Genomic DNA, 25,815 nt, shown 5'->3' with positions numbered 1-25,815 from the left:
AACGATGTATCAGTAATGAGGAAAATAATATTAATTGCGTTCTCTAGTCTATGAACGTATTTTAAGCTACATTTTTCGTCAGGCACATTCTTAGTCGCCTATTAATTGTAGGATCCCCAAAGGACCCACGGCAGTGGTAAACGTAACAATAGCCATGTGCTAGGTCGCTAGGCTCCACTTTTGGTCCATATATGGTCAATGATGTCACCCTCAAAAAGGAGTCTCCGCTGAAGACGTGTTTGAAGAGAAGACGCGTTCGTATTTTCCCATACAATGAGGCAATCTAGTAAACTAAATTTAAAGCTATAGCGTTAGCCGAGTAAGCTACATGAGGGCAAGTGGTGGACTGGACATAATACATACAGCATGTAAGTTTATTTGGAGTCTTGGACTGCAGCGATCGCACCAACGGCAGCAGAAACCGTAAGTTCGCTCCTTTTATAGTGTTGTGAAATGTCGGGTGCATGGCGGGCGCGGATCTGTAAATAGTATGAAATAATTTGCGCGGATTTATGGCGGGCGGTTGGTTCATGAATACACGCGGATTAGGATGGAATAAAAGCTCATCCGCGCATCTCTAATCCGTACATAAATGGGAGCTGGGGCTCTGCAGAGCGGGCGAGCCTAGGAATCGAGCGCGCGAGATTCCTAGTATCTATCAAATTGAGTAGGAGCCGTGTCTGTCCCGTCCCACTGATGATGTCATCAGTGATGTCATAAATTGTGACATCATCACTGAGGTCACAATGCCTTCAGACCCCCATCTTCAGCCATGGACAGGTGTATGTTGCCAGCTCCAGGACAGGTGATCCAGCATCCCTGAAGTATGCCATCAAGGAGCAGCCAGGGCGAGCTGCGTATGCGAGCTGCAGGGCCAGCTCGGCGAGCCTAGGAATCGAGCGCACGTAGTGTCGAGCGTGCGAAGTGTACCATATCTGAGATTGATTGAATCATATCGAATTAGTGCTATTCTGTATCAAATCATTACAACTTTATTGTTGTATTGCAGACCATTTATCGAGATGCATATCGTGTCGTCTGAGAGGGAAAGAGAAGACACACACACCTAGTATAAACAGATCGCACACAGTCCAGCTCAGCCATATTCACCTTATGTAGCCACGCCCATTTGAGCCGGTTGTGTGGTCGTGTGACGACTTCCGGCTAAAAAAAGAAAAAGAAAATGGCCGGCTGCTCCAATACCATCTAACTCTGAATTAACTACCGTAATAATTTAGCCAATTGTATCTAACACCAAATAAAAGCAAACGGCAATGTCTAAGAATGCAACGCCATGTAACTGGCTCGTTAATTCTCGCATTCCAGGGAATTACGTTAACGTCTGCGGGTCTTATAGACGTAAGTGGCTCGCGCTGCTGCTCGGAGGAGAGAAAACCATCTGAAGCTTTCTTTGTTGGAGTCCAGTTATGTTGTACAAGAAAGTGCTCATCATTGTCGATGATATCTGACCTGGCTAACAGTGGATACTCCGCTTGCTTGCTGTGTACAGAGCTCAAAGTAGTAGGCTACGTTCTTTGTTTTACCCCCTGCACTGTCCGCTACAAAAACAACTCTCTTCTTCATGACGTTCTTTCATATTTCGCACCGTGACCGCCGGAAGTGTTAACACAACCCGGAAGAATTTGGCCCACCCCCGCGTATGAGCATAAGGTGAATAGGCTACGAGGTTTTGTCTTGTCCTTTTCCTCCTGTCCTCCCCAATTTTTTGAGTCAACAGCCGCCACTGGTTTGTGTGTGTGTGTGTGTGTGTGTGTGTGTGTGTGTGTGTGTGTGTGTGTGTGTGTGTGTGTGTGTGTGTGTGTGTGTGTGTGAGTGTGTCTGAGCCTTCTTTGGTAAATAGGCCAGGACACTTGGGTGGTTTAGGTGATAGGCTGCATCAGAGCTGGGTATAAAATAGTACTGGAATATATTCTGGCTTCATAACTGGTGTGGAGGAGGGTCAGTGGAATACATAATAAGGACGTTGTTACCACTTCAAGGACTTCTGTTTGCAAACTGGGCTGTTGGACAAACTGCCATCAACTTTATATTAAAAATAAAATGTAAGAAACAGTCTTTACATTTTAGTTACACTCTTATCCCAGGATATAAGAGGGCTTTTTAATGCTACATGGAATTCAATTGATAAAACAAACAAACTAAAGACACAAAGCAGGCAAAACCAGTCTATTTCCAATAGGCACCCAGAGTTGGACTGAATTGAAGGTATTTGGAGAGGGAAAGACTCACTCTGGAGTGACGTACCCTCAGTGTTGCGTAGTACGAAGCTCGCTCTCTTATGGGTTACGCACACTGATGCCAAACTCAATACAAAAACCTGTTGTTTTACTGTTGTCTTGCTCGTCACTAAGTGCGCCCGACTGCTATAACATGACTTTAGACCTGTTATGAATCAGTGGGGTCTTTTCTAAGATTCGGCCTAAAACCCGAAGCTCAGACCACGTACGTGTCTTGTTGCCCACGAGAACTAACTGTGAATGAATGATCCTTCATTAGCAGCTGTTACAGTGTGTCACTACCTCCTGCCCCGCCTACTTCCATTGTAAAATCACACAACTGTACATACAAACCAGCAGAGATGGGCACTTGAGACTTGGTGACTTGGACTCGGCGGAGTCAGCACTTAATATTACAACGATAGTTAATGATCATTACAACGGCTACGCTGACGCGTGTTTTTGATTGATTGTTTGTTTTCTAGCGACTTTCTGAGCAACCAATAGTGACTTTGCTTGGAAAAGAGTTGGCAGCACTGGGCAGATGGGACAGGGGCAGAATCTAAGAAGGTTTGATGTTGTAGTCTGGCTGTCAGTGTTTCACTGTTTAACAGTGATTGAGAGGAAATGTTTATTTAATATTTTTTACATTATGTTTTGATTGTTTAAGCTATTTGTTTTTATTTGATTACATTTTAGTCTGGCTGTCAGTATTTCACGGTTTAAAACTGATGCGGAGGATTATGATTTTGAAACAGTTATTGAAATAAAGAAGCGTTTATAAAGTTATTTGACTTTTGTACGATTACATTTATTTCACTGAATAGCAATGATTATAATACAAATTCAATTCATTTTTTAACAGGTTAGATACTGTAAATTGACCAATAATATCACTATTAGACAAGTATTAATACCATGTTTTAATACTGCATCTGTCAAGGTGAGACTGCAGTATCTTGGGCGTGGGGGGAAAAAGTGACTTGACTTGACTTGACAAAACCTGTGACTTGACTTGACTTGCCCAAAACAAAATGACTTGGGACTTGCTTGAGACTTGGACCGAAGTGACTTGGTCCCATGTCTGCAAACCAGTGATAGATAGATAGATAGATATTTTTATTTCTGTGTCATGCACCATATTCAAGGTGCCCAGCCCGTCTGGGCTTACAAGACACAAATCATTCAAGTTCAACAATACAAACAAATCAACAAACAAGCTACAAAATGCTCAAACATAAACAAGACAGAGTTATATATTCAGATGAACAGCTTCTCCATTCTGAGTTTCCAAGCCCTCCCAATAAACCTGGCCAAACTGAAGGCTTCATCTCTGAACAACCATTCCAACTTCGCATCATCTCCTGACCAAAATAGTTCCGGTTTCTTATTTTGCATTAACTGAAATAGAGATAATCTTGGTTCCTCATATAGCGTACAATGAAACAAAAAATTAAATTCATCTTCCACAACACCTAATTCACATACAGTACAAAGTCTCTCCTCCTCAGCAATAGAATTGAACCTGCCAACCTCAATAGCCAAAGGGAGGGTACCCGTTCTCAACTGGGCACATAAACATCTTCTGGATCTATCCAGGGGTAAAGTAACATAGGGTTCTGGAGTGAACATATTTTTAATTTGAACATATGTTCTAAGTTTTGGTTTGAGCCAGATGTCATTGGCCCATTTTTCTTTATAATCAAGAAATAGCCTATGTTTAATATAGCGAACACTACAGCGTAAACTGTTTCTGAAAATAAATTGCTGTGTGTGTACTCTATGTGTCTTTGTGTGTGTGTGTGTGTGTGTGTGTGTGTGTGTGTGTGTGTGTGTGTGTGTGTGTGTGTGTGTGTGTGTGTGTGAGCACATTACCTGGTATGCTTGGTAGGCTGCGTGGTCAGATAGGAAGTCCAGCTGTCGGTCTAGCAGGAACTCCACAGCCGTTGTTGAAGACAGCAGGCTCTTCCCAACCACTGGCTTAAACGCCTGCACAGAGAAACAGACAACATCAGCAACTAAATAACAACTACTGTACACAATAACAGTACATGGGTCAATTTGGATGTGTCTCTACCGGCCACATTGGCAGAGCTGCGTTCCATTTGCCTTGGAACCTGGAAGTCCCAGCTGAGAAGGACATCACACCCGAGTTGACCGCATTTAAGCAAAACAGTCTGAAACCCAGTCAGGGCTAGGTCTGGCCAGGCTAGCCATTGTTAGCAGTAACTACTACACTCAGACAGTGCTGTTAGCTGTAACTACTACACTCACAGTGCTGTTAGCAGTAACTACTACACTCACAGTGCTGTTAGCAGTAACTACACTCACAGTGCTGTTAGCTGTAACTACACTCAGACAGTGCTGTTAGCAGTAACTACTACACTCAGACAGTGCTGTTAGCTGTAACTACTACACTCACAGTGCTGTTAGCAGTAACTACTACACTCACAGTGCTGTTAGCAGTAACTACACTCAGACAGTGCTGTTAGCTGTAACTACACTCAGACAGTGCTGTTAGCAGTAACTACTACACTCGGACAGTGATGTTAGCAGTAACTACACTCAGACAGTGCTGTTAGCTGTAACTACTACACTCACAGTGCTGTTAGCAGTAACTACTACACTCACAGTGCTGTTAGCAGTAACTACACTCACAGTGCTGTTAGCTGTAACTACACTCAGACAGTGCTGTTAGCTGTAACTACACTCAGACAGTGCTGTTAGCTGTAACTACTACACTCAGACAGTGCTGTTAGCTGTAACTACACTCAGACAGTGCTGTTAGCAGTAACTACTACACTCAGACAGTGCTGTTAGCTGTAACTACACTCAGACAGTGCTGTTAGCAGTAACTACTATACTCACAGTGCTGTTAGCAGTAACTATACTCAGACAGTGCTGTTAGCTGTAACTACACTCAGACAGTGCTGTTAGCAGTAACTACACTCAGACAGTGCTGTTAGCAGTAACTACTACACTCAGACAGTGCTGTTAGCAGTAACTACTACACTCAGACAGTGCTGTTAGCAGTAACTACTACACTCAGACAGTGCTGTTAGCAGTAACTACTACACTCAGACAGTGCTGTTAGCTGTAACTACACTCAGACAGTGATGTTAGCAGTAACTACACTCAGACAGTGCTGTTAGCAGTAACTACACTCAAGACAGTGCACTTAGACAGTGCTGTTAGCAGTAACTACACTCAGACAGTGCTGTTAGTTACTCAGACAGTGCTGTTAGCTGTAACTACACTCAGACAGTGCTGTTAACTGTAGCTACACTCAGACAGTGCTGTTAGCTGTAACTACACTCAGACAGTGCTGTTAGCTGTAGCTACACTCAGACAGTGCTGTTAGCTGTAACTACACTCAGACAGTGCTGTTAGCAGTACCTACACTCAGACAGTGCTGTTAGCAGTAACTACACTCAGACAGTGCTGTTAGCTGTAACTACACTCAGACAGTGCTGTTAGCTGTAACTACACTCAGGCAGTGCTGTTGGCAGTAAGTAGGTTCAAGGTTCATTTTAAGCCAGGTCTATGGAAAAATGAATGGCGGCTTAAATCCAATGGACAGGGAGAAGGGGTGATGTTCACAGACCCAGGCTATGTTAGCCACATTAGCTTAGCTTCCTGCATGAAGCCGAGATAGCCCATGGAGCAGTAGACACTAGACTACTTTCTACCGTTTCTATCAAGCTGCTGGCTGCTACTGTTGCTAATGCTGCTTGCATCAGTGAGTGCGCACTGCGCAGCCAGAGCAATGTCACATGGACAAGCTAGCTGCTCTTAAAGAGACAGGCGTCGGTACAAACAATGGAAAACACACCTTTTAAGACAAGATTGTCAATAAACGATTATAAGACAGAAGTACGTAAAATTCCCATCTGGGAAATACTGCGACATTGCATATGACATGGCAGGAAGGGCAGTGTTGTTGGAGGCTGAATAACATTTACCTATGACTCTTGTCTTGTTTCTCACTGCTGTGTGTGTGTGTGTGTGTGTGTGTGTGTGTGTGTGTGTGTGTGTGTGTGTGTGTGTGCAGTAAATAATTGATAAGGAGTGCAGTGGAATGTAAAGGAGATGAAAGGGGGATGATAGATGATAACACACACACGCACACGCACACACACAGGCTTTGTCATCCAGGAGGCCATTATCTGATGAAGGTCATGATGGAAGACACACAGCACTTGTTACTCTATTACACACACACACACTGTGTGACACACCCACACACACCCACACCCACACACACACACACACACACACACTGGCCGTTAGAGAGTGTGAATGCATGACAGCAGTGTAGCCTAGCAGTTAGAGAGAGTGTGAATGCATGATGGCAGTGTAGCCTAGCAGTTAGAGAGTGTGAATGCATGACAGCAGTGTAGCCTAGCAGTTAGAGAGTGTGGATGTATTGTGTTAGCATCACACACACAATGCATGACAGCAGTGTAGCCTAGCAGTTAGAGAGTGTGAATGCATGACAGCAGTGTAGCCTAGCAGTTAGAGAGAGTGTGAATGCATGACAGCAGTGTAGCCTAGCAGTTAGAGAGTGTGAATGCATGACAGCAGTGTAGCCTAGCAGTTAGAGTGTGTGAATGTATTGTGTTAGCATCACACACACAATGCATGACAGCAGTGTAGCCTAGCAGTTAGAGAGAGTGTGAATGCATGACAGCAGTGTAGCCTAGCAGTTAGAGAGAGTGTGAATGCATGACAGCAGTGTAGCCTAGTCAAGTCAAGTCAAGTCAAATTTATTTATATAGCACCTTTCATACACAAAGGCAATTCAAGGTGCTTAGCCTAGCAGTTAGAGAGAGTGTGAATGCATGACAGCAGTGTAGCCTAGCAGTTAGAGAGAGTGTGAATGCATGACAGCAGTGTAGCCTAGCAGTTAGAGTGTGTGAATGTATTGTGTTAGCATCACACACAACATGCATGACAGCATGTAGCCTAGCAGTTAGAGAGAGTGTGAATGTATTGTTATCATCTCATGTAGCCTAGCAGTTAGATAGTGTGAATGCATGGCAGCAGTGTAGCCTAGCAGTTAGAGTGTGAATGCATGACAGCAGTGTAGCCTAGCAGTTAGAGAGTGTGAATGCATGACAGCAGTGTAGCCTAGCAGTTAGAGAGTGTGTGAATGTATTGTGTTAGCATCACACACACAATGCATGGCAGCAGTGTAGCCTAGCATTTAGAGAGAGTGTGAATGCATGACAGCAGTGTAGCCTAGCAGTTAGAGAGAGTGTGAATGCATGACAGCAGTGTAGCCTAGCAGTTAGAGAGTGTGAATGCATGGCAGCAGCGTAGCCTAGCAGTTAGAGAGAGTGTGAATGCATGGCAGCAGTGTAGCCTAGCAGTTAGAGAGAGTGTGAATGTATTGTGTTAGCATCACACACACAATGCATGACAGCAGTGTAGCCTAGCCGTTAGAGAGAGTGTGAATGTATTGTGTTAGCAGTGTAGCCTAGCAGTTAGAGAGTGTGAATGTATTGTTAGCATCTCATGTAGCCTAGCAGTTAGAGAGAGTGTGAATGTATTGTTAGCATCTCATGTAGCCTAGCAGTTAAGAGTGTGTGACTGTATTGTTAGCATCCCATGTAGCCTAGCAGTTAGAGAGAGTGTGAATGTATTGTGTTAGCATCCCATGTAGCCTAGCAGTTAGAGAGAGTGTGAATGTATTGTTAGCATCCCATGTAGCCTAGCAGTTAGAGAGAGTGTGAATGTATTGTGTTAGCATCTCATGTAGCCTAGCAGTTAGAGAGAGTGTGAATGTATTGTGTTAGCATCCCATGTAGCCTAGCAGTTAGAGAGAGTGTGAATGTATTGTTAGGATCCCATGTAGCCTAGCAGTTAGAGAGAGTGTGAATGTATTGTGTTAGCATCCCATGTAGCCTAGCAGTTAGAGAGAGTGTGAATGTATTGTTAGCATCTCATGTAGCCTAGCAGTTAGAGAGTGTGAATGTATTGTTAGCATCTCATGTAGCCTAGCAGTTAGAGAGTGTGTGAATGTATTGTTAGCATCTCATGTAGCCTAGCAGTTAGAGAGTGTGAATGTATTGTTAGCATCTCATGTAGCCTAGCAGTTAGAGAGAGTGTGAATGTATTGTGTTAGCATCTCATGTAGCCTAGCAGTTAGAGAGTGTGCGAATGTATTGTGTTAGCATCTCAATCATAGAAAACAAACTGAACGGCAGATTTAACGGCTTATTTCCTTAGAAACATGTTAGATGATGATTGGCAATTTATGAATTATACAATAAAATGATGACTTTTTAAAAATTATTTTTAAGAATATGTTTGGCCCTCACAGATGGCGTAGAGGCCCCTGACGGTTCCCCTCTGATTTAGGCGTAATTCCGGAGCACTCCGGTGCTCCAGAACTGGAGCTGCACGCACCTTCATGAACATGCACGTTCGAACAAATACAAATAGAACAAACTAATAGGGTATGGGACGGGTTCAGGCACCATTCAGATCAGTTAAGTTTAGTTTATCAAATTTATTTGGGATTATTTTAGGGACCATGTGCAAAAGATAACATTGATCTCAGAGAGAAAATATGCTTTGCACCAGATTATAGCAAATTACTCATTTCCATCTGCAGTCCGAGGGCAGGTTTGCCAGCACAAACAAAACAACAATACAATAAATAATTAATTACCAGGTACATAAGAGATATCAACACATCTTAATCACCACAAATCATACACACATAACCACAATTTATATGTACTCCACAGTGTGTAATATCACATTACGCAGCTCTGAAAAACAAATTAGTAATAAACCAAACTAATGTAGGCATTGTTGGTTATTTATAATCCATCTCTTGACTTCACGTGAGAAAGTGTTAAAATCTGTACAGACTTCCAGGTCAGTGTGGAGTTTGTTCCAATCCTTTATGGCTTTAAATGAGAAGCAGGATTGAGCAAAGGCAGAGCCTCTTTTTGGAACTTAGCACCACCCGGATGGGAGAAATAAAAAATGATAGCAACAACGCCTCTCCCAGACACACACACATTCTCACACACACATTCTCTCACACACACACACACACACACACACACACACACAGATACACACGCTGACAGGGTGTGCGCTAATCAGCTTATCAGTTTGATGATAAATGGTCAAACTTGTCAAAACACAGTTCCCCTCCCCCCGAACAGGCACCCTGACTGACCAGAGGACTAGGAGGCACTAGTGCAGCAATCAGACTCATACCCTTAATCTGGCTTCCCCCCCGCAGACACGGCCAACTGTGCCTGTACGGGCACCCGACCAAGCCGGAGGAGGTAACACGGGTGCTCGAACCTGCGACCTTTGTGTTGGTATATAGGGAATCTACCGCTGCACTACCCAGATGCCCTTACACATCTTAACCCATTGATACCTGATGCAGCATTTGCGTGTATATCCCTCATTTGTGTGTGTATCCCTTTAAGACCGCGAACCGCGTGACGCGGTTCGTGGTCTTAAAGGGATACACACAAATGCTGCATCAGGTATCAATGGGTTAAAGCAACTACGAGCAACATTTCCGCTTGTTATGAAACAGTCTAAATGTTATAGTGATGCCTCACATCTGACCTATAACAGCAGATGAGACCAAAGCCGAGTGAATCGGCGAGTGCTCTCTTTATTTATAGAGTCTCTCTCCGGGACAGAAAGATGCGGAAGTGAAACGAAACGGTTGACGGCAGCGGCCATAAACCGTTTCACTCTGCCTAGCAACATACCCTAAACAAGAAGAATGGCTTTTCTCGCTACTTCAGGGGGCTTTCTACTCTCGCGAACATCTCTCGTTAAATTCTAACAGTTTGTTTGGAAGTAATTTTGTGGTTATGCTGCTGTAAACCGTTTCGACAGAGCCAGTGAAAGACACAGACAGAACCAGTGAAAGACACAGACAGAACCAGTGAAAGACACAGACAGAACCAGTGAAAGACACAGACAGAGCCAGTGAAAGACAGACAGATGTGAACCAGTGAAAGACACAGACAGAACCAGTGAAAGACACAGACAGAGCCAGTGAAAGACACAGACAGAACCAGTGAAAGACACAGACAGAACCAGTGAAAGGCACAGACAGAACCAGTGAAAGACACAGAAAGAGCCAGTGAAAGACACAGACAGAACCAGTGAAAGACACAGACAGAACCAGTGAAAGACACAGACAGAGCCAGTGAAAGACACAGACAGAACCAGTGAAAGACACAGACAGAACCAGTGAAAGACACAGACAGAACCAGTGAAAGACACAGAGCCAGTGAAAGACACAGACAGAACCAGTGAAAGACACAGACAGAACCAGTGAAAGACACAGACAGAACCAGTGAAAGACACAGAGCCAGTGAAAGACACAGACAGAACCAGTGAAAGACACAGACAGAACCAGTGAAAGACACAGACAGAACCAGTGAAAGACACAGACAGAACCAGTGAAAGACACAGACAGAACCAGTGAAAGACACAGACAGAGCCAGTGAAAGACACAGACAGAACCAGTGAAAGACACAGACAGAACCAGTGAAACACACAGACAGAACCAGTGAAAGACACAGACAGAACCAGTGAAAGACACAGACAGAACCAGTGAAAGACACAGACAGAGCCAGTGAAAGACACAGACAGAACCAGTGAAAGACACAGACAGAGCCAGTGAAAGACACAGACAGAACCAGTGAAAGACACAGACAGAACCAGTGAAAGACACAGACAGAGCCAGTGAAAGACACAGACAGAACCAGTGAAAGACACAGACAGAGCCAGTGAAAGACACAGACAGAACCAGTGAAAGACACAGACAGAACCAGTGAAAGACACAGACAGAACCAGTGAAAGACAGACAGAAAGGGTAAAAAAAGACAAGGAAATGCAGTGTTACCTCTCTCCTCTCGCCGTCTCCAAAGGACGACAGGAACGAACGTCCCCTCCCCGAAAAAAAACTACAGTCCACAAGACGAGCTTTGATCAGCAGAGCGGAGGAGAAAGAGAGACGCAAGGAAAGACGAGAGAGAAAGAAAGAAAGAAAGAAAGAAAGGACAACAGTGCAGGAAAACAAGGGAGAGAGAGAGAGAGAGATGGGAGAGTGAGCCTGGTTTCCTCTTGCGGTAAGGAAAGACAGATGGCCAGGGGAGAGAGAGAGACTGAGCAGAGGACGAGCTACATGGCCGACATTTTAACTGCTGTTGACGCACAGAGAGGGAGAGGCAGGGCTGCTCTCTCTCTCTCTCTCTCTCTCACACACACACACACACACCCACACACACACACACACACAGAGGGAGAGGCAGGGCTGCTAACACACACACACACACACACACACACACACACACACTTCCCCTCTGTGACGCAGGCTCGCACGCTCAGCCTCTCTCTCTTACTCACCTCGCTCCCTTTCACATTCTGCCTGCATTCACTGCAGCTGATTGTCTCTCATAGTCAATGCCACTCTCTCTCTCTCTCTCTCTCTGTAAATACATATCATGTCCGTATACACACACACACGCACACGCACACGCACACACTCACACGTCTGTGTAGAGAAAACCTGGATGTTTCACTGCAGACTGAATCTCAAGAGAAGGAGAATGCTGCATACTAGTATATATATATAACATGTTTATACACACACACACACACACACACACACACACACGTGTTTGGTTTGAATACTGTGATCATTGACTCTTGATGCTACATTAAAGAACCACATTTATTTAAAGAGGTGTCTGCAAAGGCTTTTTTGGGGGGGGGCTATTCACCTTATGTTCCAACATGGGGGTCAGTCAGTTACTTCCTATTGTGTTGACACTTCCTGTGACAGTACAGTACTAGTGAGCAGGTAAAACAGAACACTTCCTGTGACAGTACAGTACTAGTGAGCAGGTAAAACAGAACACTTCCTGTGACAGTACAGTACTAGTGAGCAGGTAAAACAGAACACTTCCTGTGACAGTACAGTACTAGTGAGCAGGTAAAACAGAACACTTCCTGTGACAGTACAGTACTAGTGAGCAGGTAAAACAGAACACTTCCTGTGACAGTACAGTACTAGTGAGCAGGTAAAACAGAACACTTCCTGTGACAGTACAGTACTAGTGAGCAGGTAAAACAGAACACTTCCTGTGACAGTACAGTACTAGTGAGCAGGTAAAACAGAACACTTCCTGTGACAGTACAGTACTAGTGAGCAGGTAAAACAGAACACTTCCTGTGACAGTACAGTACTAGTGAGCAGGTAAAACAGAACACTTCCTGTGACAGTACAGTACTAGTGAGCAGGTAAAACAGAACACTTCCTGTGACAGTACAGTACTAGTGAGCAGGTAAAACAGAACACTTCCTGTGACAGTACAGTACTAGTGAGCAGGTAAAACAGAACACTTCCTGTGACAGTACAGTACTAGTGAGCAGGTAAAACAGAACACTTCCTGTGACAGTACAGTACTAGTGAGCAGGTAAAACAGAACACTTCCTGTGACAGTACAGTACTAGTGAGCAGGTAAAACAGAACACTTCCTGTGACAGTACAGTACTAGTGAGCAGGTAAAACAGAACACTTCCTGTGACAGTACAGTACTAGTGAGCAGGTAAAACAGAACACTTCCTGTGACAGTACAGTACTAGTGAGCAGGTAAAACAGAACACTTCCTGTGACAGTACAGTACTAGTGAGCAGGTAAAACAGATGTTCTGAACAGGAAGTCATAACACAACTGGTTCAAGTGGGTGGGGCTACATAAGGTGAATACAGCACAAAATAAGCCAGTTAAGTTATATGAAAATATTACAGGGCCTGAAATTCATTTAGCAAACTAGGGGGAATTTCCCCCTTATGTTCTTCAGATAGGGGGGATTGATAGACTTTGGGGGGGAGACACTAACCCAAGTTTAGTTCAGTTTCAGCCTAACACCTTACCACCAAAACTGACAACTGATCTTGAGTAGGGCTGGGCGAGATATGGACCAAAAATATTATCTCTGTATTTTTTTCCCCCTTTTGACCCCATTGACTGTATAATAGGGGTGCTCCAAAAAATAGATTCTTGAAAGGATCGCGATTCTCAATGCCACGATTCCTGGATCGATTCCCAACTCCCAATAATCGATTCTTCAATGTCTAATTTTGAATGCTGTGGATGTCTTTTTGAGCTGCACGTGAAGGCAGCACTGCACGTGAAGGCAGCACTGCACGTGAAGGCAGCACTGCACGTGAAGGCAGCACTGCACGTGAAGGCAGCACTGCACGTGAAGGCAGCACTGCACGTGAAGGCAGCACTGCGCCGCCGAACCAATGCTTTGAAAAATGCACGTGATCTACTCGTCATAGGAAGAGCGGAAGGGCTCTCGGCTCAGCTCAGAGCCACAAGCCAACCTAGCTGGCTGTTATGAAGAGTCAAATAAAAGCTACAGTTGCAGCAGACAATAGTGCTAGCTAGCGTTAGCTGGCTGGCATGAATGAGATCGCTAGTTAGCATTTTACTGTCTCTCTCTCGTAACGGACAAGCCCGTCTTTTATTGTCACACGAACACCACAATACATGCATGTGGCCACAACACACTCATGCTGACGGTGGCCGGTGAAAAGTGTCCTCTGCATTTAACCCATCCAGGCATGTCCTGCCCTCCGAGGGGCAGGCCAGGAGCAGTGGTCGCTTTCTCATACAGCGCCCGGGGACCAACTTCGGATGTTGTCGTCACTGGTCGGATGACGATGACGATCTGATCTTCTGCATGTTTTTAGTGGGGGGGGGGGGGGTTATATACGGAGGAACCCCCCTGGGGGAGCACGGGGAGAACATGCAAACTCCACACAGAGAGAAAGGCCCTTAAGACGAGATACCCCACCTGGGCAGTAGGCACTGAAGATATGGGGGGAACACAACCACAGCGCCCACAGTGTCCCAGGCAAGAATCGAACTCAGGACCTTCTGACTGTGAGGCGACAGCGCTACCAACTGCGCCACCGTACCCATACCATAGTGTCGATGGCTAGCGTTAGCAATGTTAGTAGGGGTGCACCGATCACGTTTTTTGCCACCGATCACCGATTGCCGATCGCCTATGAGAAATATCTGCCCAACCGATCACTGATCCGATCACCGATCACCGATCACCGATCACCGATCACCGATTAAATACACACACACGGAATAGTGAATTAACACATTTATTAACAGGCTGGAAAAAAGCAATTGGCTGTTTACTCATGGGCTAAACGTTATTAAAATAACCTTATACAGCCTGGGAACATTAGCTCTAGTTGCATTATTGCAATGCAAAGAAATGTAAAAAGAAAATTATAAATAAGTTCAAAATTCAAATAAAAGACAATATGCCTTGGAACATTGGCTTGCAGAGATGTTGCATAACAATTATGCAAAGTAACTACTGTTTAAAGAAATACAAATTAAATAGGTTAACCAATCTATATGGTGTATTCAAATAAAGCCAAACTCAAACCCTTCCAAATAAAATAAAATATAAGGCAATATATGCCTCAGATTTTGAGCTTGCAGAATTATTTCAAATAGCCTAACAATAATATCTGCCCTGCTGTTCAGGATATAGGCTAAACAATGACTTCTAAACAGAAAAACATGGCACTTGCAATATAGCCTATAGTCTACTCTACATCATGCCTACTTGCTTGTTCAGCATGGTCGGGAGGTTTTTTTTCACAAAGAGCAGCATCTCTGCATTTATAGACAAGAGTCTGTTTCTGTGCTCATTCACGATGTTTGATGCAGCGCTGAACAAGCGCTCACTCTCCACGCTTGTGCAGGGTGCCGACAGGTACGCTCTTGCGACTTTGGCGAGGGCAGGAAAGCGATCCTGGTTGGTCTTCCAATATGCCAGGGGCTGTGCTGTCATGGAGATGGTTGGCTCAGAGAGGTACAGAGCGAGCTGTGCCTGCGCCGCCGCCGCGTTATCATCACGATGGGCTTGAGGCTCTGGGCCTGCTTCTTCCATGATCTCACCAAGCATCGACGAGATGGAACCGGCTCGTGGCACCTTCTCGGCTGGCTCATCTGTGTCTGACTCGGCTGAAGCTGTGGGTGCTTGGTCGGGGTCGGGGTCTGGTTCCGCCAGCAGATCCAACAGCTGTCCCTTGACTTCTGCCTTCACTTGGCTGGAATATAATCTGTCCTTGTATCTTTTATTTGAAGCAAAGAAAACATCACATTAATTTAGCAGCCTATGTTGTTATTTTAAACCAGCATAGAATAGGCAGAGGAGACTATTTTATACTATAGCCTAATCTTAAATAGGCCTAAACTGATAGCCTATCTTTTATTTGAAGCAAAGAAAACATCAAATTAATTTAGTAGCCTATGTGGTGATTTAGACCTCCATAGAATAGGCAGAGGAGACTATTTTATACTATAGCCTAATCTTAAATAGGCCTAAACTGATAGCCTATCTTTTATTTGAAGCAAAGAAAACATCAAATTAATTTAGTAGCCTATGTGGTGATTTAGACCTCCATAGAATAGGCAGAGGAGACTATTTTATACTATAGCCTAATCTTAAATAGGCCTAAACTGATAGCCTATCTTTTATTTGAAGCAAAGAAAACATCAAATTAATTTAGTAGCCTATGTGGTGATTTAGACCTCCATAGAATAGGCAGAGGAGACTATTTTATACTATAGCCTAATCTTAAATAGGCCTAAACTGATAGCCTATCTTTTATTTGAAGCAAAGAAAACATCACATTAATTTAGCAGCCTATGTTGTTATTTTAAACCAGCATAGAATAGGCAGAGGAGACTATTTTATACTATAGCCTAATCTTAAATAGGCCTAAACTGATAGCCTATCTTTTATTTGAAGCAAAGAAAACATCAAATTAATTTAGTAGCCTATGTGGTGATTTAGACCTCCATAGAATAGGCAAAGAAGACTATTTATGTAGCCTAATCTTAAATAGGCCTAAACGGAATAGTAGCCTAATCTACTAATCCAATACATTAATTTAGTAGCCTATGGCGTTCATTTAGACGTTTATTTATTATATTTGGCTGATTTATTCTATACATATCTTTGCTGATTATTCTACAAATGTTTTTCTCACCTTGGGTCCATTATAGTTGCCAAACTGTAGAGAGGATCTTTTTCTATGTCGGCAAATCTGCGGGTGACAGCTTCCAGCAGTGTGGCTTTTGAAGTCTTCACGCCATGATCTGAGGGGACGTCTTTGCCCAGGACACGTTTCAAAGCCATCACAGAAGGGATGGCATCAGCGGTAGTTGTGGAGACTTTGCTTATTTTCTGTGTGAGTTCTTCAAACGGTTCCAGTATGGATATTATGTTTTCCATCAGTCCCCACTGGTTTGCAGTGAAGGAGGCAGGTAGCTCAAAGTCGGCTGCATAAGCACTCAACGCCCGTTTTTGTTCGAGCAGGCTTTGCAGCATGTAATAGCTGCTGTTCCACCTGGTGGCGACGTCTTGCTGCAACCTTTTGGGAGTCTGTTGGAGATCTTTCTGCACATTTTGCAGTCTGGAATATGCCAGGGGAGAGTGTTTAAAGTGGCCCACGATGCGTCTCCCTATAGCTAGGATGTCACCTATGCTGCGCTGTGACAGCACACCTTCATTTACAGCAAGCTGCAGCGTGTGGGCCATGCATCCCAAACTTTTCCAGCCTGCATCTTGCATGGCTTTAACCATGTTTCGGGCATTATCTCGGAGTATGACATGCACCTTTTCTTTCGGGATATTCCATGTCTGGAACATGTTCTCAAATGCCGTTACCAGCGCTGCAGCAGTGTGAGAGCCAGAGAACTCTTGTGAATGGAGCATCACATGACGCAGTTGGAAGTCTGCATCAATCCACTGGGCTGTCAAACTCAGCATTGACATGGGGCTGACATCGGAGCTCCATATGTCACTTGTAAAGCTGAATGAGGAAACGTTTTCCTTCAGAATGTCATCAATGTGTTTGTACACTGCCTGGTAGAGCTCGGGGAGGGCAACATCGGTAAAATACCTGCGACTTGGGAGGGTGTAGCGTGGCTCAATATGGGCGAGCAGCCGTCTGAATCCGATGTCTTCAACCACGCTAAATGGCTGGTCATCCAGCCCTATGAATTCCATAATTTTTCTTGTGATGGCCTTGGCCTTCCCACTATCACGGCTATATGCGTTGGTGCTCTCTAAAGTGGGTTGTGTCAGCAGCCGCTGTGGTGTTTTTTCTGCTTTCTTTTTCTCATTCTCTGCGGTCTGTTTAACAAACTCGCCATGCTGCGCTGCGTGACGGGTCTTCAGGTGGCGTATTAAATTTGTCGTGTTGAAACTTTTCACCTGGCTTCCTCCACGAGGTATTTTTTCCTTGCACACATCACATACAGCAAGTGAGGCATCAGTCTCACACACTGTGTAGAATTTCCACACCGCAGACATGTTTTGAGGCGAGTAAACTCCGCTGAGAGAAAGGGCTGAGCTCCACGTGTTTTCCTTGCTGAGAACTGGGGTGTGCAGCTGTGCGCATGTGTAAGCTACTTGCTGAGAAGGGGTGCGCGCATGTGTTTTTTTTTGCACCAATTGACTCTGCGGATCGGCTATGCGATCGGCAACATTAAAGGAATATCGGAAACAGCAGATCACATATTTGAGGTCCAAATCGGCCGATACAGATTGCGTTCCGATCGATCGGTGCACCCCTAAATGTTAGCATTAACGCCAACGTTACAGCGTAGCGTTATATATATGACAACAGTCGTGAAAGAGGCTAGCCGCTCGCAATCTTCAAAAAGTCTGTTGATTATCTGGCTATCGTTATGCATGCTGTCTGGTAGACCATTTATAAGTTAGCAGCTATCTGAATATGCGGCTATGGTTTCAACTATCTGTGCGTTCCTATATCAGAGCAACGTTAGCTGCTCAACAACATCCAGTGTGTCTAACGTTTAGTAGTCTTTGGTCAGTGATTTTCACTGGATGCAGGGCACTTTTGTCTAACCTGATGCAGGTGTTTATTCAGAACACTGTCAGTGTCTGCCCACTGTCATCAACCTGCCTTACGATGTTACACTGTGGGATATGTCCACCACATTCATATGATAATATAATAAAATAAACTATTTGTATAGCACCTTTCTTAACATGGTTACAAAGTGCTTGTATACTAGAATAAGCACACAAAAGACCAAATGTATAATAAGGCAAAACAATTATAAACAAGCACAGAAGAATTAAAAAGAAATGTAAAATGACACATTAGAGATGAGAGAACTCCTTTATCTTCCTTCACCTCTCCTGGCTCTCCTGTGTGGTTCTGTGGGTAAAGCATGGCACTAATAATGCCAGTGTGAGCAGTTTGGATTCCCTCTGCAGCAGTCAGTAGTTGAGTATTTGCACTTTTACTTGGAATTTGTGTACTGCCACGGTGCCACCACCTCTTGGACATAAGATGTGTAGTTATACTCGGGTATACCCCCCCAATGTCAATCCCTCCCAAAGTCTACAGATCCCCCCAAAGTCTATAAATCCCCCCTATCTGAAGAACATAAGGGGAAATTAGTAACTAGTTTATATAGTTTGCAAAATGAATTTTAGGCCCTGACTGTAATACTTCAGAAGTTGAATTTGAAGTTCAGCATTAATACATTTGTCATTTTTTGTCTTAGATTTACCTTCGTGTGTTATTGCAATATAAAACTACATAATTGAGAATCGATTCTAGATTCTGGAATCGAATTCGTGACCCTAGGAATCGGAATCGGATCGGATCGGATCGTGGCTTAGCCGGATCAGAGCACCCCTACACGCATGCACACACACACTTACTTAACATAGCAGGCTGGCATCTTCGAACGAGTGAAAGAATAATGATAATAATTAGCGCCCAATGTTGCGTTGCCTTAATGTTACCTCCACAGTTCAGACTTAATTTTGGTTAGAGCATTGGTTATCGCCACCTGCTTGGTAGCAGACAAGAGAGACGTGCTACTCGGGTGTACCAGGTGATGGGAGTCGCAGTAACGTTAGCTTGACGAGCAGCACCACTTTGACGTTTGCCTCATTTGTTGCGTGGCTCGTTAATGCAGTGGTGGCCCAGCGGTTAGAGAAGCGGGCTTGTGACCGGAAGGTCGTCGGTTCAATCCCCGGGACCGGCAGGATAAATCTGGGTGGGGAAAGTGAAATGGCAGCGCTTGCCCCTCCCTCATTACCACCACTGAGGTGCCCTTGAGCAAAGCCCTTAACCCCCAACCGCTCCAGTGGAGCTGCTCAGTGGCCAGCAGATCAGACTGTGGTTGTACTGGGCAGCTTCCAGGTGTGAATGTGTGTGTGAATGTGAACAGGGCGCTCCTGAAAAAGAGAGCATTGCTTTCAGTGATACTCCCCCTGTATAAATAAAGGTAAAAAAAAAAATGCTGCCGCCTCTCTCATGTTCAAAATATTGAACGTTTTGCCACAACACAACCTGCATTTTGCTCGGCTCGGTCTTGGCCTTGGTCTGTTTCGGTTGCCCATGACAGACATGTAGGCAGCCTATTTCTCCATTAGCCAAGCAGCTAGCCCTGCCTGCCTGCCTCAGACTTTATGGAGCTGTATCAGGCCACCACCAAACTAGTTTTCAGGTAACGTGAGAGCACATGACTGCTTGTGAACTTTATGTTATTATTTCTTAGCACATGCATTATTGTAAACTCAGCATAAATGAATGACATGAAAATACCGTAATTCTGCCAATAAGAGCCCAGGCGCTTATTATGCTAAAGCAATTTGGACCAGGCGGTAAAAGGAAGACCAGGCGGCAATTAGAGTACAGGCGCTTATTGGAAGAATTACGCTACTTATGAAACAAATTTCCATTACTTTTCCAAAACTTTCCAAAAAATATTTTTTTTCCATAACCTTTCCAGGACCTGGAAATTGTATTTAAAATGTCCATGACTTTTCCAGGTTTTTCATAACCGTACGAACCCTATGCGGGCCTTCATAACGACGGCAATATTGTGGAATCTCTGTGTAAAAGCGTTTTTTGTCTCTGTGCGTCTCTTTCTCTCTGTGTGTCTCTATCTGTCTCTCTCTCTCTGTCTCTGTGCGTCTCTCTCTCTCTCTGTCTCTATCTGTCTCTCTCTCTCTGTGCGTCTCTATCTGTCTCTCTGTCTCCGTCTCTGTGCGTCACTCTCTCTGTGTGTCTTTCTGTGTCTCTATCTGTCTCTGTGTCTCTGTCTCTCCTCTGGCTAGTTGCACTGGCTGACTCCCAGTAGAACCACTATGAGCAAGGTGTGGATGAGGTGCAGTAGTAGCTGTAAAGCAGGCTGCTTTTCTGAATGGGCAGTTTACACACACACACACACACACACACACACACACACACACACACACACACACACCCCTTTGTTCTCCTGTCATCGTAAACAGAGCTACTCCAGTGACCAGATAACAAGCTGATAGCAACTTGCGTGTGTGTGTGCACTGCACACGCATGCCAGTGTGTGTGTGTGTGTGTGTGTTTACTAAATGAGCCATTGTTGCTAGGTAACGTAGTAGGACTCCAGCAGTCCATAGCCAGAGAGGGAAAAAAGGAAAATAAAGATTTTACGCTTCTCTCTCTCTGTCTGTCTGTCTCTTTGTCTCTCTCTCATTGTCTCTGTCTCTACCTACCTCTGTCCATAACAACTGAATAACTGGAAAAACACACACCACAGTACAGCTTGATCTGAAGGTCTATAACAATATAAAAACACAACACCGTACAGTTTGACTGATCTGAAGGTCCAGAACAATATAAAAACACAACACCGTACAGTTTGACTGATCTGAAGGTCCAGAACAATATAAAAACACAACACCGTACAGTTTGACTGATCTGAAGGTCCAGAACAATATAAAAACACAACACAGTACAGTTTGACTGATCTGAAGGTCCAGAACAATATAAAAACACAACACCGTACAGTTTGACTGATCTGAAGGTCCAGAACAATATAAAAACACAATACCGTACAGTTTGACTGATCTGAAGGTCCAGAACAATATAAAAACACAACACAGTACAGTTTGACTGATCTGAAGGTCCAGAACAATATAAAAACACAACACAGTACAGTTTGACTGATCTGAAGGTCCAGAACAATATAAAAACACAACACCGTACAGTTTGACTGATCTGAAGGTCCAGAACAATATAAAAACACAACACCGTACAGTTTGACTGATCTGAAGGTCCAGAACAATATAAAAACAACACAGTACAGTTTGACTGATCTGAAGGTCCAGAACAATATAAAAACAACACAGTACAGTTTGACTGATCTGAAGGTCCAGAACAATATAAAAACAACACAGTACAGTTTGACTGATCTGAAGGTCCAGAACAATATAAAAACAACACAGTACAGTTTGACTGATCTGAAGGTCCAGAACAATATAAAAACAACACAGTACAGTTTGACTGATCTGAAGGTCCAGAACAATATAAAAACAACACAGTACAGTTTGACTGATCTGAAGGTCCAGAACAATATAAAAACACAACACAGTACAGTTTGACTGATCTGAAGGTCCAGAACAATATAAAAACACAACACAGTACAATTTGACTGATCTGAAGGTCCAGAACAATATAAAAACACAACAAAGTACAGTTTGACTGATCTGAAGGTCCAGAACAATATAAAAACACAACACCGTACAGTTTGACTGATCTGAAGGTCCAGAACAATATAAAAACACAACACAGTACAGTTTGACTGATCTGAAGGTCCAGAACAATATAAAAACACAACACAGTACAGTTTGACTGATCTGAAGGTCCAGAACAATATAAAAACACAACACCGTACAGTTTGACTGATCTGAAAGTCCAGAACAATATAAAAACACAACACAGTACAGTTTGACTGATCTGAAGGTCCAGAACAATATAAAAACACAACACAGTACAGTTTGACTGATCTGAAGGTCCAGAACAATATAAAAACACAACAAAGTACAGTTTGACTGATCTGAAGGTCCAGAACAATATAAAAACACAACACCGTACAGTTTGACTGATCTGAACGTCCAGAACAATATAAAAACACAATACCGTACAGTTTGACTGATCTGAAAGTCCAGAACAATATAAAAACAACACAGTACAGTTTGACTGATCTGAAGGTCCAGAACAATATAAAAACAACACAGTACAGTTTGACTGATCTGAAGGTCCAGAACAATATAAAAACAACACAGTACAGTTTGACTGATCTGAAGGTCCAGAACAATATAAAAACAACACAGTACAGTTTGACTGATCTGAAGGTCCAGAACAATATAAAAACAACACAGTACAGTTTGACTGATCTGAAGGTCCAGAACAATATAAAAACAACACAGTACAGTTTGACTGATCTGAAGGTCCAGAACAATATAAAAACAACACAGTACAGTTTGACTGATCTGAAGGTCCAGAACAATATAAAAACACAACACAGTACAGTTTGACTGATCTGAAGGTCCAGAACAATATAAAAACACAACACAGTACAATTTGACTGATCTGAAGGTCCAGAACAATATAAAAACACAACAAAGTACAGTTTGACTGATCTGAAGGTCCAGAACAATATAAAAACACAACACCGTACAGTTTGACTGATCTGAAGGTCCAGAACAATATAAAAACACAACACCGTACAGTTTGACTGATCTGAAAGTCCAGAACAATATAAAAACACAACACAGTACAGTTTGACTGATCTGAAGGTCCAGAACAATATAAAAACACAACACAGTACAGTTTGACTGATCTGAAGGTCCAGAACAATATAAAAACACAACAAAGTACAGTTTGACTGATCTGAAGGTCCAGAACAATATAAAAACACAACACCGTACAGTTTGACTGATCTGAACGTCCAGAACAATATAAAAACACAATACCGTACAGTTTGACTGATCTGAAAGTCCAGAACAATATAAAAACAACACAGTACAGTTTGACTGATCTGAAGGTCCAGAACAATATAAAAACACAACACAGTACAGTTTGACTGATCTGAAGGTCCAGAACAATATAAAAACACAACACCGTACAGTTTGACTGATCTGAAAGTCCAGAACAATATAAAAACACAACACAGTACAGTTTGACTGATCTGAAGGTCCAGAACAATATAAAAACACAACAAAGTACAGTTTGACTGATCTGAAGGTCCAGAACAATATAAAAACACAACACCGTACAGTTTGACTGATCTGAAGGTCCAGAACAATATAAAAACACAACACCGTACAGTTTGACTGATCTGAAGGTCCAGAACAATATAAAAACACAACACCGTACAGTTTGACTGATCTGAAAGTCCAGAACAATATAAAAACACAATACCGTACAGTTTGACTGATCTGAAGGTCCAGAACAATATAAAAACACAACACAGTACAGTTTGACTGATCTGAAGGTCCAGAACAATATAAAAACACAACACAGTACAGTTTGACTGATCTGAAGGTCCAGAACAATATAAAAACACAACAAAGTACAGTTTGACTGATCTGAAGGTCCAGAACAATATAAAAACACAACACCGTACAGTTTGACTGATCTGAAAGTCCAGAACAATATAAAAACACAACACCGTACAGTTTGACTGATCTGAAGGTCCAGAACAATATAAAAACACAACACCGTACAGTTTGACTGATCTGAAAGTCCAGAACAATATAAAAACACAACACAGTACAGTTTGACTGATCTGAAGGTCCAGAACAATATAAAAACACAACACAGTACAGTTTGACTGATCTGAAGGTCCAGAACAATATAAAAACACAACAAAGTACAGTTTGACTGATCTGAAGGTCCAGAACAATATAAAAACACAACACCGTACAGTTTGACTGATCTGAAAGTCCAGAACAATATAAAAACACAATACCGTACAGTTTGACTGATCTGAAAGTCCAGAACAATATAAAAACAACACAGTACAGTTTGACTGATCTGAAGGTCCAGAACAATATAAAAACAACACAGTACAGTTTGACTGATCTGAAAGTCCAGAACAATATAAAAACAACACAGTACAGTTTGACTGATCTGAAGGTCCAGAACAATATAAAAACACAACACAGTACAGTTTGACTGATCTGAAGGTCCAGAACAATATAAAAACACAACAAAGTACAGTTTGACTGATCTGAAGGTCCAGAACAATATAAAAACACAACACCGTACAGTTTGACTGATCTGAAAGTCCAGAACAATATAAAAACACAATACCGTACAGTTTGACTGATCTGAAGGTCCAGAACAATATAAAAACACAACACAGTACAGTTTGACTGATCTGAAGGTCCAGAACAATATAAAAACACAACAAAGTACAGTTTGACTGATCTGAAGGTCCAGAACAATATAAAAACACAACACCGTACAGTTTGACTGATCTGAAAGTCCAGAACAATATAAAAACACAATACCGTACAGTTTGACTGATCTGAAGGTCCAGAACAATATAAAAACACAACACCGTACAGTTTGACTGATCTGAAGGTCCAGAACAATATAAAAACACAACACAGTACAGTTTGACTGATCTGAAGGTCCAGAACAATATAAAAACACAACAAAGTACAGTTTGACTGATCTGAAGGTCCAGAACAATATAAAAACACAACACCGTACAGTTTGACTGATCTGAAAGTCCAGAACAATATAAAAACACAATACCGTACAGTTTGACTGATCTGAAGGTCCAGAACAATATAAAAACACAACAAAGTACAGTTTGACTGATCTGAAGGTCCAGAACAATATAAAAACACAACAAAGTACAGTTTGACTGATCTGAAGGTCCAGAACAATATAAAAACACAACAAAGTACAGTTTGACTGATCTGAAGGTCCAGAACAATATAAAAACACAACAAAGTACAGTTTGCCTGATCTGAAAGTCCAGAACAATATAAAAACACAACACAGTACAGTTTGACTGATCTGAAGGTCCAGAACAATATAAAAACACAACAAAGTACAGTTTGACTGATCTGAAGGTCCAGAACAATATAAAAACACAACACCGTACAGTTTGACTGATCTGAAGGTCCAGAACAATATAAAAACACAACAAAGTACAGTTTGACTGATCTGAAGGTCCAGAACAATATAAAAACACAACAAAGTACAGTTTGACTGATCTGAAAGTCCAGAACAATATAAAAACACAACAAAGTACAGTTTGACTGATCTGAAGGTCCAGAACAATATAAAAACACAACAAAGTACAGTTTGACTGATCTGAAGGTCCAGAACAATATAAAAACACAACACCGTACAGTTTGACTGATCTGAAGGTCCAGAACAATATAAAAACACAATACCGTACAGTTTGACTGATCTGAAAGTCCAGAACAATATAAAAACAACACAGTACAGTTTGACTGATCTGAAGGTCCAGAACAATATAAAAACAACACAGTACAGTTTGACTGATCTGAAAGTCCAGAACAATATAAAAACAACACAGTACAGTTTGACTGATCTGAAGGTCCAGAACAATATAAAAACACAACACAGTACAGTTTGACTGATCTGAAGGTCCAGAACAATATAAAAA

The 25,815-nt window shown here is 42.7% G+C and overlaps 1 protein-coding gene across 1 annotated transcript in view; it reads right to left on the bottom strand.

Annotated features, from left to right (window-relative positions):
• The window catches only part of jmjd1cb (jumonji domain containing 1Cb), a gene marked incomplete at its 5' end in the record, with an annotated part of 178,981 nt that overhangs the window by 69,963 nt on the left and 83,203 nt on the right, over positions 1-25,815 (bottom strand). The window contains one exon of the mRNA XM_083635767.1: positions 4,113-4,226. Within this exon, the coding sequence (XP_083491893.1) occupies positions 4,113-4,226 (114 nt within the window). The remainder of the gene's footprint in view (positions 1-4,112; positions 4,227-25,815) is intronic.

The sequence above is a fragment of the Poromitra crassiceps genome (genome assembly GCF_964638095.1).
Source record: "Poromitra crassiceps genome assembly, chromosome: 4".
NCBI lineage: Eukaryota > Metazoa > Chordata > Actinopteri > Beryciformes > Melamphaidae > Poromitra > Poromitra crassiceps.
The sequence above is the reverse complement of the archived record's forward strand: the minus strand, read 5'-3'. Positions and strand labels throughout refer to the sequence as shown.